We start from the raw sequence: 16068 nt of genomic DNA, 5'->3' as shown, positions 1-16068 counted from the left end.
GAATTCTGCAGGTGAACCAAGAGTGCTTTCTGCATTCTCTAGATATGCAGCACACATATCTGTACATTGCTTTTTGGCCTCCTCATCATGGCTTTCTTTGCTTTGCTGTACAGAGGAGAAGCAACAGTTTAAAGGTTATACCTTTCAGGCTGAAGTCGGGTCCATGAATGTTATCAATGATCAGGACTCCCAGTGTGGGTCTCCTTCAAGGCAATGGTATCCTTTTCCACCCGTACTTGGACTATTGGATGATATAAGCTTCATTCCCACAAAAATCAAGTGACACATTTGTAAAGCAGTCTAGAAACTTCAAGGAATGGGTCTGCTCCTAAAGTGTCTTGAATACTCTCTTCTCCATTGCAGGATCTACAATTCATAGGAACTTTATTCTGATCACCTCTGGTCAGTGGTCGAAGTGTACGAAAACAAGTAGTGGAACTATGTTCCCTACTGGACTGCCCCCGCTCCTCACAAACCACATTCATTGCCACTCCCCCTCCCACGCACACTACAAACCTCCAAAAACACGTGCCTCTGTTTAAGGGAAAGTGCAAGTTTCCATTTCTTCCTACACTTTTATTTTAAAACGAAACCATTCCGATTCAGTTTCTTTTTAATATAAAAGTATAGGAACAGTAAATATTTATTATATAGAGTAGAGGAACACTGCAACCAACCACTCCCAACCGCTCCCGCCCACTTCGACCATTACCTCTGGTGTTGCAAAAATGATGTTATATAACATAAAATATGAAAGGTTAGAACTAAGGTTGTCCGATAGTATGGTCAGTGCCACCATCTTTTTAACCTCTGCTCTAGGTATGATTATGAATTTTGACTTCAATTTCAGCATGCCATTACTCTCCACTCAATCTCAGAGGAAACAATGAACCTGGACTTCAACTCCCAGCATGCAATGACTCTCCACTCAGTCCCATCCTCAGAGGATATGTGAAATTGGGCTTGGATCTTAGAAGTCAATGATTCTTTACTCTAGTCTCATGCACAGGGAGTCTGGGAACTTGGACCGAAATACCCATAAGGCAATGATCCTCCAGTCAATCTTTTTCTCAGAGGAATTTGGGGATTTGTAATTCAGTTCTCAATCTCTTTTTTTCCAAAGCATATGAAAGCTTGGCCTTCAATTTCCAGAAGGCACGGATTCCCTGCTCAGTCTATTTCTCGCAGAAATCTATGAACTTGGAATTTATTTCTCATTGTATCATTCTCCACAGATAATTTCGCTGGGGAATCCTGGAACTTGGACTTCAATTTCCAGAAGACAATAATTATCTACTCATGCTCATTCCCATGGGAATCTCAGAAGTTGGATGTTCCAGAAGGCAATGTTCTACCATTCAATATCTTTCTCAGCAGAATCTGGGAATCTGGAATACAATTCACAGTGTACGATGATACTTCACTTAGTCTCTTACCTGAGCAATCTGGCAACTTGGACCTAGTTTTCCAGTGTGCACTGTTTCTTTAAGTCCCATAAGTCAGTATTTCTCATTTCAGAGTCATAAACACTCAATGTCCCCAATGGGTTAATCCTGCTATCGCCACTTCTTATCATTTGGTCTCCATCACCTCTAGGCTTACTCTAATTTCTGCCCCAACTCAGTCTTTGTCTCCTCATCTTCTCCATCTGCACATAATCCCCACTTCACCTCCTCCATTTTTGATCTCAAGTGACACTCTTTGTTCTGCAACTTTTCTGGCAACTCTGCTTCTCTTTGATGCCTGGCCCCTCATTCACTTTCCTCACTGAACTGACCATCTTCTCTGTTCTGCACTCCCGCCACTTCTCCTCTCTGTTAATCACCTCTCGCCCCACAACTTGCTCCATATATATCTGGCTGGCCAGATCAGTTATTTCAAAGCTCATAAATTCACTTTATAATAGTTTGTGTTGCTTTGGTATTCCTTCCCAGAAGAAAAAGATAAAGAGGAGAGGGGGAGTAATGGTCAGATTTCATTTGGCAAAGCTTATTACTCTGAGTCCTGATATTTCACATCCCATCACTTTCAGCTCTACCTGAGGATAGCCCACAAATCTGCCTTTCTTCGAGGCTTGGGTAGAGCAAGGATATCTTTTGGGGCTTTTGTCTTTTCTATGAGTATTCAGAGATCAGCCAATTTAAAGAGGCTGAAGGAGATTTTGGTGTCCAGTGGATATTGTGTCTGTGGATATCCTTCGAGGTGCTATGAATAGAAGGATGTAGAGAAGACCTTAGCTAAATGAGGATCTGTATAAATAAATAGAGGATTCACTTAAACTTACTTTCATCTATCATCCCTTATAAGGCATAATTGAGCTAATTGGCCCTCCTTACCAATGTCAGCTGAAAACTGGTGTGTCCTTTATTTCTGCTGTCAGAGGTCGTCTGTTCCATAATGTATTCCTAGTGGTGCTGTCATACCTGCTAAAAGTTAATGAGGTGAGGTTTACATATTGACAAAAACCCTTGTGCTGTGCTGAATATTCTTGTAAAGTCTGCAGTTGTTCAGTGATACTTAATGTTACTCGGGTGTTACTGTTAACTCATCAGGTGGTGACAGAAGGTAAAGGGAAAAGTGAAGTTTTATGAAGAATTTCAAGTGTCGTAGTGATAACAGGGCAGCCTTGCCTTGCTGCACTTTTTGAATATAGTACTCAGTCAATGCATCATGGCATTGATTTGTTGAAGAGATTATATTGATTATAGTGATTATGATGACCCTTAGGGATTAGCTTTAGGCTTAGCCTAAAGGCTTTAGGATTATTCCCCCAGAAGCTCACAGTCTCAAGAGCTCTGGTCCTCTCTAAACTGGACTATTTCAAAAGCCTGTTTCTAAATCTTCCTGCCTCTACTCTTTGACCTTTACAACTTATCCAGAACAGGACTGTAAGACTTCTCCTTGGCCTCAAGCTCAGGGATCGTATCTTTCCAGCTCTGAAATCTCTAAACTTGCTCCCAGTGGCTGCAATGATCAACTTCAAGACCCTGTGCTTTGTCCACATGGCTTTTTGGGGCCTGGGACCTCTCTACCTCCAACTTCCTCTTCCAAAACATCTTCCTTTTCGAGCTCTCCGCTCATCCATCTCTCTGAGGGTCAGACACTTCTCCAAGCAAAGAGTTGGGGGCAGTTCTATGTCCTCGGCTGGGGCCTCCCTCTGGAACAGCCTTCTTGCCTCTCTCAAACTTGAGCAGAACCCCCTATGGTTCCGGAAGCAACTCAAGACCTTCCTTTTCGCTTCTGCTTTCTGTCTTCCTCTCCCTTGCTGATGCACCTGACTGCTCCACGCACTGGTCACCTGGTCACCTTCTGAACTTGTGCCCAGGCTCTTGCATGTCCAGTGCCCTAGCACTGCCTCCAGCACTTAAAGGTCTGCATCTGCAACACTACAGCCCCTTCTCTCTGCACTTATGAGCCACCCGCTGGCTGCACTTGCAGTTAACAGCATTTCCCTAATCCCCTCGCCCCTGGCACTTCTCCCTGCACTTGCGCGATCTGAATGACACAAGGCCTAGTAAGATTGTTATTTCCCGTGTTTCCCCCTCCTTGTCTTGTTGCACCTAGAAACAATAGTGTACAGGTGCGTTATAAATGCCACATCATATCATATTAAACAGAGGGCTGAACAGAAAAAGACAGGGCGAGGTGGTGCATTGCAGTAACTAAGGGCTATTGAGCAAGCTGGTGTGCAGGAAAGGAAATCAAGCAACCAGACCAGGAGAAGGATAAAGTCAGGGTGTTAACCCAGGGCTCTTACCTTTATCTTCTTTGGTGCTTCTGAGATCCTCGCACACCCTTTTCACTGAGCTCACCATCGTGCCGAGGTCCGAGCTGTGTATCTCACAGCGGACCAAGTACTCAAGGTCTGTCACCACTGAAGCACTGGGGGCTTTTTTACACAGACGTGACTCCAGATGCTGGATTTTTGCTTCAAATGTCTGCATAGGGAAACAGGTCAAAGAGCAGAAATAGACTGCAGGTCAACACAGAGTCCCATAGACAGCAATCTTAGGCAATATTCATACCTGGCTGTACGTTAGCTCTGTAAACAAGTGTGTTGACGTTCCCTAGTCGACCACCAATGAACAGGCACACTGCTACCTTATAAAAATAACTTGTAACTAATCCCCCAAAATTGCGAACTCATGAAGACCTGAAGCACCATCTTGAGTCGATCAGAGAAACCACCATTCAGGGACATTTTAGTCTCTACCTAATTCTGCCGTAACTCTTTGGAAATAAGAAACCCTCTTTTCAGCGGCCCTTAATGCTCATTCTGGATTGGCGTTTTGGTGTCCCGGTGAAAATGAGCACAATATGTATGTTCAAAAACTACTTTCTGGACCCGTTGTTTGCCTTACATGCCCATTTCACCACATACACACAATTGGCATCATTACGATATGGGTGACAATTCAGTGATTAATCCGCCAAATTGCTGTCAGACTCAATTACTATTCCTGCCACTTGGTCCCATGGAGTTACCGTGGGATTGCAAGTGGTGCAAATTCCCCTTTTGGGAGTCGATTGGACACTCCATGGAGATTTCTGGTGGATATACTGCAGATGGAATTACCATTCTGTAAATCTGACGATTTTTGGCAGTAAGAAGGAAGATTTACCTCCAACTTTCAGCTGGAAGCAAATCTTCCTACCTAATGTCAAACTCGTAGTATGGTGGTGCAGTAATGCAGCGGTAAAGTGGCGGCAACAAATGTACTGCCACTTTACTGCCGTTTTTACCATCATACTTGGAACGGGGCACATAGACCTCTGTGTGCAGCTGATGGAAATGTTTCTCATGTTTCAAGAACTCCTCTATGTTGTGAAGAACAAGGAGCCTCTGTTTTACACCGACAATCCACAGCAATGTAAACAGAAAAGCACGTCAAGACTCACAAGAGTCGTGTAGCATACTAAAACCCTTTCTCTGGAAATTACTGCTATCATCTATATCAACATGGAGAAATAGACAAGTAACAATAGCGGGCTACCACTGATGTGTGTCTTGTTCAAATGTAGGAAATGCCAAGGCCATTCTTTCTGTAAACAAACAGGTGAACTCACCCCTGGACACTTTGCCAGACAGTCAGGGAGCTCTTGTGCTGGGCATGGGGCAATGGCACCCACCTTCCTTTGTGCACTGTTTATGATATCCTAAATGTAGAAGCTGGTGAATTGAGCAGGTGATCATGTGATCCTCTTGAGAGGCTGCTACATAGTTAGCAAGTGGGGAATCATAACTTGAGAAGATGCAGGACACAGGTATATTTCCAACACAATTTAATATGCATAGGTTATGCATTGATGGATGGGAGTAGATATTACTCTGCAAAAGGACATGTTCATGCTGCAGTGTTTATATTAGTTCCAATTGGATTGTCACCCCTGTCCTAATGCTCAACTCAACATTGTTCTGCAAGCTCTACAATACACTGAGGCTTTGATGGCTTCTGATAGTTTCTTGTAACTTCAAGACAACCCAAACAGAATTATTTTTCTTACATTTTGGGATCCAGAGACTACGTTAAGAACTACTTAATCTTTGAGTGAGGATAATGTTTCTGTTGCAGAAGCAGGCTCAGGCACATCACACTTCTCCACCAATGTTGTGCGGTTCCATGTCATTTCATTGTGGGATGTTTTTTCGTGGGTTTTTTTACTGCAAATATTTTAATGAAAAAAACCCATAAAATTGTTTTTTTGGGGGGGTTCCCCCCAAACCCCCATTCCCTTTCAGTTTTCATCTATTCCCAAACACCCACATCCCATATATATAATTTTCTAACCCCCAAAATAAAATTTGATGGATTTTTCATTAAAAGATTTGCAGTAAAAAAAACGCAAAAAACGTCCCGTGATGAAAGGACGTTGTACCTGTTGTGCTTGGTAGCAGGGTCCCTATTTGTGTGATTGTGTGGGGGGTGTCTGTAAGTATGCACATATGTGTGGGGGTCGTCAGGGTACTGCACAAAGGGCAGCATTCTGAGGCCACCGTTAAGTGGCATAGATAAATATTGTAGTTAAGTTTATGTTAAATAGGTTATGTTGTGGAAATGCGAGATAATGTCTTTTTTAATTTTCTTAATCATAAAGTAAAAAGTCTTTGTTACAGCTGCCTCTCGATATTCAAGGTTAGCTTGCTAGACCTCTGAATTTAGGTTGGGGCATTGTCCAAAAGTACTTGGCCAACATAATGGTGTACATGTGTTGGGTTTTTCATCTAATGTCAGAATTTCAGTTTTGTCTGGATTTATTTTTAGAAAGTTTAGATCCCTCCAGACTTTGATGGCAAGAAGACTCTCATCTTAACATTATGATTGTAATTTCCTTTATTAAGGTCCAGGAAAATCCGTGTATCATCTGCATAAATTAAAAAGGTTACACCAGATTGGTGTAGAACATCCAATAAAGGGCTAAGGTACACTTTACAAAGGAGAGGTGACAATGCTGAACCCTGGGGGACACCACATTTCAGGCATCGAGTTTGTGTGAGAAATGAACCCAGGTGTGCTGGTTGAGTTTGTTCCCCCACAAAACATTTGATCCAATTCAACACAGTACGTTTGATTCCCAGTTTACGCAGCCTCTCAAGTAGTATTTGGTGGTTGACCGTGTCAAATGCCACCAATCAGTCAAGTATTATTAAAGCGCCTGTTTAACGTTTATCTTCTTTCCATCTTCAATGGTCGAGGTTTGAGGTAGACGCCTAAAAAACACTAGCTGGGCACTTTCTATAACATTTGAAGTTTCCACAACATTTTGGAGCTAGGTAACAACATCCCTCTCCAATTGTTTCAATAAACGAAATGAAGTTGGGATATAGGGTGATAGATAGGCAAGTCTGTGGGCTCCAAAGAAGGCTTCTTTTAGAGTGGTATAATGACTGAGCATTTCCAGGCATCAGGGACAGTACCAATGGATAGGGAAGCGTAAAAGAGAGACACAATCTTGTCCGGGAGAGCTGGGCTTATATCACAGGCAATGGTGGGTGGTATTAAATCAAAGGGAGACCCGTAACCTTTATCAGATGCCAAAATGAGGTTGATGTCTTGGTTGTATTGTTCAGTAAATGAGTCAAAGAATTCATGGACTTAGGTGTTCTGTTGTCTGTGTCCCGACTGTGGCTGTGCCTCACTTAGGTTAGTATGGTTTATCTCAGGTCAGATTTGTTCAATCTTCACTGTAAAGTGAGAGGCCAAATGTTCAGCCAGCCTTTCAGATGGAGCAATGGTGGAAACAATAGATTTGTTAAAAAAGCTAATTTACCGCTGCAAAGACCTCTTTGATTTTTTTTGGGGTCAGTAGCTATTTTATAGACACATAACATGCTTTTTTTTAAAATAAGAAATATAGAAGTGCAAGGGGGTCATATTATGATTTTCGGTGGCCATCTGAAGTGGAATAGGCTAAGTTTCTGTGTGCTATTTAGAAATTCGCATGGAAGGGTGTTCTTGGGGCAATGCAAAGTGTCATGGGATTTATCTAAGGGAAATGGGAAAGTGGCAGAAGGCGATGTTCTGAGGCAATATGAAAGTAGCACAGGCAATGTTCTGAGGGAAGTGTAAAAGTGGCATTGTGTAATTTTCTGAGGGCAAGGTTACAGCTGTGTGTGGTTCAGTGTTCTAGGGGAAAGGTGAAAGTAGTAAGCAGTACTACTCTTTTTTTTTTTTGGAAACTTTATTTACAAAACTATAAAATCACATACATTACAATACACTCCATAAGACATTTAAAGTACTTGAAACCATCAAAACACATTTTTTTTTAAAACAACTAATTACATTGAAGCATATAACCACACATAGCCCCCAGCCTAATTCACCACATCCCCAGTCACCTCCCCCAGCCCCTATTTACATAAGTACAACACCAAGTCTAGTATAGCTGACGAAATTAAATTTACCCCAAATGTTCTCAAATAAAACCAATTTCCCTTCCCTTCTGTAAAGTGTCCTCTCCATAGCCGCCAAGTCATGCATTTCAGTCAACCACGTCTCAATATTCAGAGTCAATACCGACTTCCAGTTCCGCAAAACAATTTTCTTACCGATCATTGCCCCTCGGAACAACCACTTCTTCTGATTCTGAGTACTACTCTTGAGGCAATGTGACAATGCCAAACGGCAATGTTCTTTGCAAACCAAAAAGGGGATTGGTTATATTCTGGGGGAAATGTGAAAGTGGCAAGGGTACGCTCAGGGTCAAGTTTACAAGGCATGTGTCAATATTCTAGGGCCAGGGTGAATGTGGCATAGAGCAAAGTTCTGGAGCAGCGAGAAAATGGTATGGAGCAATTGTCAGAGGCATTGTGAAAGTGGCATATTGCAGTGATCTGGGGAGATTTGAAAGTAGAATGGGACAATGTTCTGAAAGCACTGTGAAAGCAGCAGGGTGTGATCCTGGGGGATTGTGGATGTGGCACAGTGCAGTTGTCTTGGTTAATGTGGCACTGGGCAATTTGAGAGGTACAGTGGGTAATCTTCTGCCCATTGCCAAAATGGCATAGAGAAATCTTCTTGGGTAATTTGAAACTAATGGCAATATTTTGGAGAAAATATCTAAATCGCATGGATTAATGTTCTTGGGGAAACATGAAAGTGGCTGAAACAATGTCCTGGTGAAATGTCAATGTGTTCTGAGTCAGTCAATCTGCTAGGTGCAAGGAGAAGGAAGTATGAGGTAATCTATTGAGGCTATGAACAAATGTCATGAGCTCAAATTCTGGGGACTATGTTAACATGTAAAACAAACGTGTTGGGTCTGGATGAAAGTGAAATGGGGAAATGTCAAAGTGCAATGGGGTCGTATTCTAGGACAACGGGACGTCCAGATGGTATCATGGTTCAGTGACAGTGGGAAAATGGCATGGACAGCCAGGGGTCAGGAGCTTCACAGAGAAACCTGATTGTATTACAAAAGCCCAAACAAATGGGCTAATTTTTAAAAAAATAATATAAAGGTTCCCTGGGCCATGTGAAAGTGGCATGAGAAAATGTTCTGATGGCACACTGATATGATATTGTTAGAAATGGAATTGCCAATTTCTCGGGAAACATTAAAACGAAAGTCATAATTTTAATATTGATATAGTGCGTTGATTCAAAGTGCTTGACATAGCACATATTTACACATATTATTACCCAATTGAAATTTGTAGTCACTTCATCAACCATGAAAGAATGAAAGGCTGAGTTGACCTTGCTGGGGTTTGAACCTGCGTCCTGCAGATCAAAGACAGATCACAGCAACGAGCACTTCTCCCGTTGATCCATTTTACTGGCAAAACGCGTGTATTCTGGACATAATTTAAAAGATAGTATGACAGTGTGCTTAAGGAGGACACAAAAAAATAGGATGATACTTTTGAAGTTAACATGGTAGTTACCTTGGGGAATATGAATGTTGTAGGGCCATGCTCGCAGGGGCATGTAGAAACCGACATGGAAATGTGCTTAGCATGAGCAAGACTAACCTGAGACTGCTGAGAACAGCATGCCAATGATCTGGGTGTAAAGTGGTATGTTACTTCTGGGGTCATGTGAAACTGACGTTGTCATTTTATAGGGCAAATTGGAATCCAATGTGATAACACAGTGGGAATGGGGAAATATTGTCATGGCACTGTTGAAATTGGTATGGCAGATGGCAGATTTATGGCGAGTTTCTGAAACTAGCATAATCATAATCTGTGAGTGACAAGGACGGTAGCAAGAGGACGGTAGCAAGAACTGGGGCAAAACTGGCATGCCATTATTGAAACTTGGAGGGTGATTATCCTAAGCATTGCGACCCCTGTTCCACTGGCAAATGTGGAAACTAGCATTGATAGGTGAACACTTGCATGCGCTCTTAAAATTGGGAAAGCCATTTTCTGTGGAAAGTGTGAATCTGGCATAGATATTTTCTAGGGGCATAATAAACTGCCAACATATTTTTCATTGGGCAATGTAAAAACTAGAATGACAATGCTTTCAATTGGGCATAAATATATATAATGAACTATGGCACTTTCAAACTGCTTGCCAATATTCAAATAGTTATGGCAATTTTGAACCAACCCGACTTGTACATTAACTAAATTTTGGCACATTTGAGGGCGCTATCGTGTATGTGACCAGCACGCTTGACTGTTGGGCACATTGAACATCTTGGCATTACCAATAAATTTGAATATTTGACAACATCCTGATAATTTTGACAATGACCTGTATTATTTGAAAATACAAATTTGAGAAGAAAATGTTTTGGAAGTAACTGGCCATCTTGTATCCTTGCTTGTAATAGAAACTCTGCTTGCATTTCATTTTCTGGTAATTGAGATTTGTGTTTTAGCAACAGGCACAGGAACAATGATGTGCCTGTTGTTCAAACAGGCACGTCATTATGCCTTTTGACATAGTATTTTAACATGGCATACTTTCTATCTACTTCACATATTTCCTGGGTTCCATGTGTTAATATCCTCGCAAAAATATCGCCATACAAAAATGGTGCTGTTTATTTCAACAATATTAACCCGTGCAACCCCCATCATTTTTTTTAAAGGGAGCAGGGGACACCCCTGCAAGCCCCTCTCCCACTTACCCCATAAATTATCCCCACCAATAAAATAGCCTATGGCTGTTCCCGACAACCATATATGTGGCGATATTATTGGTGGGGATAATATTACCTGGTACCATTTCCTGCGGGTACATTTTCTACTGACATTGATTGTATGTTACCCATGTTTGCAGTGTCACACTAGCAGGCACTGATTCAGTCATGCGAACAGATATGTATATTCTGCACATCCGTGCTTGTGTCAAGGATAGATCTTTCAGAGAAATGCTTCTGTGTACTGTGGCAGATCTGGCATTGGATGCATCAGAATATCAAGCAGCATGTTACTCTTCAGACTTACGAATCCTAATGTTGTGTATCCTGTACATAGCTCCATCCTGCTCTCAATCCCGGGCACATCCACCCCTTGTTTAATTACACCTAATCATGGTAGGTGTGTATGGCCATCTTGTTCGAATGTTCGCCAGCTGCCACCGAACACAAGTAAAGGTTGAGTTGACGCGGAGCGGGAACAGCACATCTCCATTGGAAGCAGAGCGAGTGCAGCATATACCGTGTCACAGGCAATTGAATTTCCCCGGATGTTTTTCAATACACCTTCGAGCCCTGCTGAAGCTGAGCCTCGCTATAATCAACGTGCTACTATTAATTTATCAGTGGGGATTAGATTACCTGCGCTGTGAGCGCCCAAAACACCTCAAGCCTCCGTACACACGCACACACCCTTAGTGCTGTCTTTTTCCATATCCTTGTGCCCTCCAGGTCCTGAGCTGGCTGAAAAATGGGTAGGCACTGCCCTCTGAGAGCTTCTTGCAGACAATGTCCATTGGCCCTCCTACTTTCTTTAGTGCAGTCTGTTCTTTATCCAAAAGGGTGAAGAGAAAACACACATCAAGATGTGAATGAGGGTTTCTGGGATTGTTGCAGCAGGGTAGACTCAGAGAGCAGGGCTATTATATGCAACACCCCACCTTCCCTCCTCTGCAAGAGACAGAGGTGCCGCAAATTGGGTGCTACTCGAAAACTGCTGGGCTCTTACCAATAGCAGGACTACTGTGTATGTCTCTCATCCTAGGAAAACTGCTATAGAGTAGCAGAGAATTTGTGTTCTTGCCATCCACTTAGAAACACTTGTGCACAGGCGCGTTTTAAATTCCACATCATGTCATATTTCATCATATCATATCACCTATTGCATCTGGTAAACATGCTGGAATTAAGAGATTGCTAGCAACAGGATGCGACCCCCATAAGTGGGTTCCATGTGTTAAAATTGCAGCAAAAATGGGCGTTTACACAAAATATCGCTGCAAAAAGGCTGTGGTTTTGCCGTCGCAATCCATGTAAAGGATGTGGGGGACACCCCCGCAACCCTAGACCCATTATACCCCCGTGAACCCTGCGCCCCTAAAATGGTATAATGGGGTACACCTTTGCCAGGTCAAACCACTGCATTTTTGCAGCGATATTTTTGTAAAGGCATTATTTTTGCCGCAATTTTATTACTGCGTACCCATAAGTGGGGTCGGAGGTTTGCTTAAGGTATTAAAATGCTCTATGCCAATAAAATGGCATTCACAAAGTTCTGGCTGGGACTCATAATACATTAATCACAAAATCTAGTCGAGAGACTCCAATCTGGATGGCACGATGAAGAGGGTACAATTGCTAAGCACAGCCTCTTAGATCCTCTTGCTCCAGGCAGGGATCATAAAATGACTATAAAAGCTAGGGTTGGCTATATAAGCCTCATCTAAAAGTACAAGCGAGACTATGAAGCACATAACTGGAACCAGATTTTATTGGCAGTCAATAATAAGAACAACAGAGACCTTTGGGGAAAATGTTGAATTGTGTAGCCCCAACTCTGTTTTGTGTTTCTGAAAATGGCAAAATGGGAAATAGTTGGCTAGAGTATTCTGTGGCCCGATGATAGTAGACCACACATAGAAAACAATGGTGGCAACGTCTGTAGAAAATGATGGGGCATTTTCAGTATGGAAATTCAAAAATGCCATTTGAGAAGCAAAAATGCAGCCATTCTACTGGTCCAGAAAGAATTGGAAATTTGGGCCCCAGGTGGCACCGTGCTCCTTAATGCAACTAGGTCATGTAAAATGATGCTGGAGTCATGGAAGATAGCAGAGATCATTTGCCTATACAAGTAAGGTGAAAGAACAGCCCTGGGTAACTATCGCCCCATATCCTTGATAGATTCATAGGAACATGAATGGGAAGTTTCTATTGGATGGATCAATGGGTTGTAAAAACAGGAAACTGATCTTATAGCAAGCAGGTATCCAATAAGGAATGTGCACTGTAGACCTGGAATTTAGGTTCATGTTGAAACAACCCATCAATTTGTGCTTAACAGAGAAATCTTCACATCGCTTCCAATTTAAGATCTAGAGGGTGTAGTGGGCGGTGTGCCAAAGAGTGACATTCTCCCAAGTCTCTTGAACAGTCTTATGGACCTGCACACGGATATCACCACTTCTGTGTGATATGGGTTGGGTGGAGAGACCACTGAAATGTTTCCAGGTTCTAGGGAGACACGTCAGGGCTGTGTGTTCGTCCCCTTATTATGTTCTCTTTGCATACATGATCTGGCAGTACAGATCGGCAAGTTAGCTGCTGATGCTCCAACTCTGAACGGACACACAATTGGCATCATGCATATGATGGCACTTTGGTGTCTAAATCTCCAATTGGCCTGAAAAACAGCTAGTGGCGCTTCCTGAGCTATGTAGGGTGCAGAAATGAGTATGACAAAAGCTAAGTTCTCGGTATACAGGCCTCATAAGAAGAGAGTAAAGAAAGTGAACATTTACTTAAAAGGATAACAGATAGATGAGGTTGAGTACCTTGATCATGTATGTCTCATATATTACAACCAAGGAGACTGGGGTCACATAAAGAGAAAAGCTTGTAGATATACTCTCTATGGAGTGTTTGAGCAGTTCTACATGGGCAATGCTTGTTCGGGATACCACCATAAAATCTCACTAAGGGTTCAAGCCAACAGGGTCGCTGCAAAGGATTGTTTCCTTGCAGATTACTGAGAGGCAGCAGTCAGCAGTGTGCTAGGCCATCAATATCTGATATTCAAATCTTCAAGATCTGCTTATACGAGAAATATAAGATTAATAGGAGATCGATGTACCTGGAAACGAGATTATGTATACTGCCCCTCGCTTTGGTCGAGAACAAGTGGATAGATGCAGTGTTAGCAGGTTGTCTTTGTGTAAAGGGGTGAGAGCGACTTTGCAACATTTATTTTTATTTTTTTTGTCCAGAATATAGAAATGTAAAGGATAGGGGTAATCTTCATTCTAGCCCAGTACTGACTTTATGCTCAGGAAGATTTCATGTAGAGTCCTTCATTCTAGGCCCAATGCTCAGTGAGCTGTTGCGGCTTACAGTACTGGCACAATGCTCAGCATGGTGATGGTGTATATGCTTCTTCCTAAGCAAGTACTGACACACTGCCTATATTGGTGCTAGGAAATACTATTCTTTTCAAGCCAGTGCTGGCCCAATACCCAGGATGGGGTTAGGGAGCACTCTTCCTTCTAAGCCAGTGCTGACCCAATACCCAGGATGGGGTTAGGGAGCACTCTCCCTTCTAAGACAGTGCTGACCCAATACCCAGGATGGGGTTAGGGAGCACTCTCCCTTCTAAAACAGTGCTGACCCAATACCCAGGATGGGGTTAGGGAGCACTCTCCCTTCTAAGACAGTGCTGACCCAATACCCAGGATGGGGTTAGAGAGCACTCTCCCTTCTAAAACAGTGCTGACCCAATACCGAGAATGGGGTTAGGGAACACTCTCCCTTCTAAGCCAATGCTGAATCAATACCCAGGATGGGGTTAGGGAGCACTCTCCCTTCTAAGCCAGTGCTGACTCAATACCCAGTATGGGGTTAGGGAGCACTCTCCCTTCTAAGCCAGTGCTGACTCAATACCCAAGATGGGGTTAGGGAGCACTCTCCCTTCTAAGCCATTGCTGACTCAATACCCAAGATGGGGTTAGGGAGCACTCTCCCTTCTAAGCCAGTGCTGACCCATTACCCCGGGTGGGGTTAGGGAGCACACTTCCTTCTAAGCCAGTGCTGGCCCAATACCCAGGATGGGGTTAGGGAACACTCTCCCTTCTAAGCCAGTGCTGACTCAATACCCAGTATGGGGTTAGGGAGCACTCTCCCTTCTAAGCCAGTGCTGACTCAATACCCAAGATGGGGTTAGGGAGCACTCTCCCTTCTAAGCCAGTGCTGACTCAATACCCAAGATGGGGTTAGGGAGCACTCTCCCTTCTAAGCCAGTGCTGACCCATTACCCCGGGTGGGGTTAGGGAGCACTCTTCCTTCTAAGCCAGTGCTGGCCCAATACCCAGGATGGGGTTAGGGAGCACTCTCCATTCTAAGCCAGTGCTGCCTCAATGCTCAACGAGGTGTTAGATGGTATTCTTTATAAGCTAGTGCTGGCCAAATACGCAGGATGGGGTTAGGAAGCACTCTTCCTTGTAAGCCTTTGCTGGCCAAATACCCAGGATGGTGTTAGGGGGCACCCTTCTTTCTAATCCAATGCTGACCCAATACCCAGGACGGTGTTAGGGAGCACTCTTCCTTCTAAGCCAGTGCTGGCCCAATACCCAGGATGGGGTTAGGGAGCACTCTTCCTTCTAAGCCAGTGCTGACTCAATACCCAGGATGGTGTGAGAGGGTCTTCTTCTAAGCCAGTGCTGGTCTAATACCCGGGATGGTGTTACAGGGTCTTCTTCTAAGCCAGTGCTGGCCCAACACCCAGGATGGTGTGAGAGTGTCTGTCTTCTAAGCCAGTGCTGGCCCAATACCAAGGATGGTGTTAGAGGGTCTGTCTTCTAAGCCAGTGCTGACTCAATGCTCAGCGAGGTGTTAGAGGGTCTTCCTTTTAAACCAATGCTAGCCCAATAGCAAGGATGGTGTTAGAGGGTCTTTCTTCCGAGCCAGTGCTGACTCATTGCTCAGTGAGGTGTGTGGGGGACTTCTTTCTAAGCCAGTGCTATGGCCAGCATGGTGCTAGGGAATGCTCTTCTTTCTAAGGCAGTCCTGACCCAGTGGCCACTATGGTGTTTTGTGCTACTCTTCTTTGTAGTCCAGTGCTATCCTATTGCCCAAAACTATCGCAAACAATGGCACAGAAGGCTGCTTGAGGACATTCTTCACTATGAGCCCATACCGCTTCCATGCCTGAACTTGATGTTGGTGTGCAGTGTGTTCTTGGTGCTTCCTCACACTCTGAAAAGTACTTATTCAGGAAGTGAGCATAATGTTACGAGCACATTTCCTGCTATGCCTTTATGAACCAATGCTCCCATTGCTTCAGCGGCAAACTTCATTTAACGCTATTTATTTATTTAATTTAATTTCTCCTTTTTGTAAAGCGCCCAAACCCTGAGGCACCAGGGTGCTGTTACGAGACCAGTTGCATGAGGCATAATAACTTAAAGCAAAGTGACATGT

The 16068-nt window shown here is 43.4% G+C and overlaps 1 protein-coding gene across 1 annotated transcript in view; it reads right to left on the bottom strand.

Moving 5' to 3' along the window:
* Positions 1-16068, bottom strand: part of TH (tyrosine hydroxylase) — a 414235-nt gene that overhangs the window by 193001 nt on the left and 205166 nt on the right. Inside the window, exon 3 of the mRNA XM_069623939.1 lies at positions 3758-3938. Within this exon, the coding sequence (XP_069480040.1) occupies positions 3758-3938 (181 nt within the window). The remainder of the gene's footprint in view (positions 1-3757; positions 3939-16068) is intronic.

Source organism: Ambystoma mexicanum, chromosome 11, assembly GCF_040938575.1.
Source record: "Ambystoma mexicanum isolate Mex_15411 chromosome 11, UKY_AmexF1_1, whole genome shotgun sequence".
Classification (NCBI taxonomy): domain Eukaryota; kingdom Metazoa; phylum Chordata; class Amphibia; order Caudata; family Ambystomatidae; genus Ambystoma; species Ambystoma mexicanum.
Note: the sequence above shows the minus strand (reverse complement) of the source record. Positions and strands in the feature narration are given on the sequence as shown.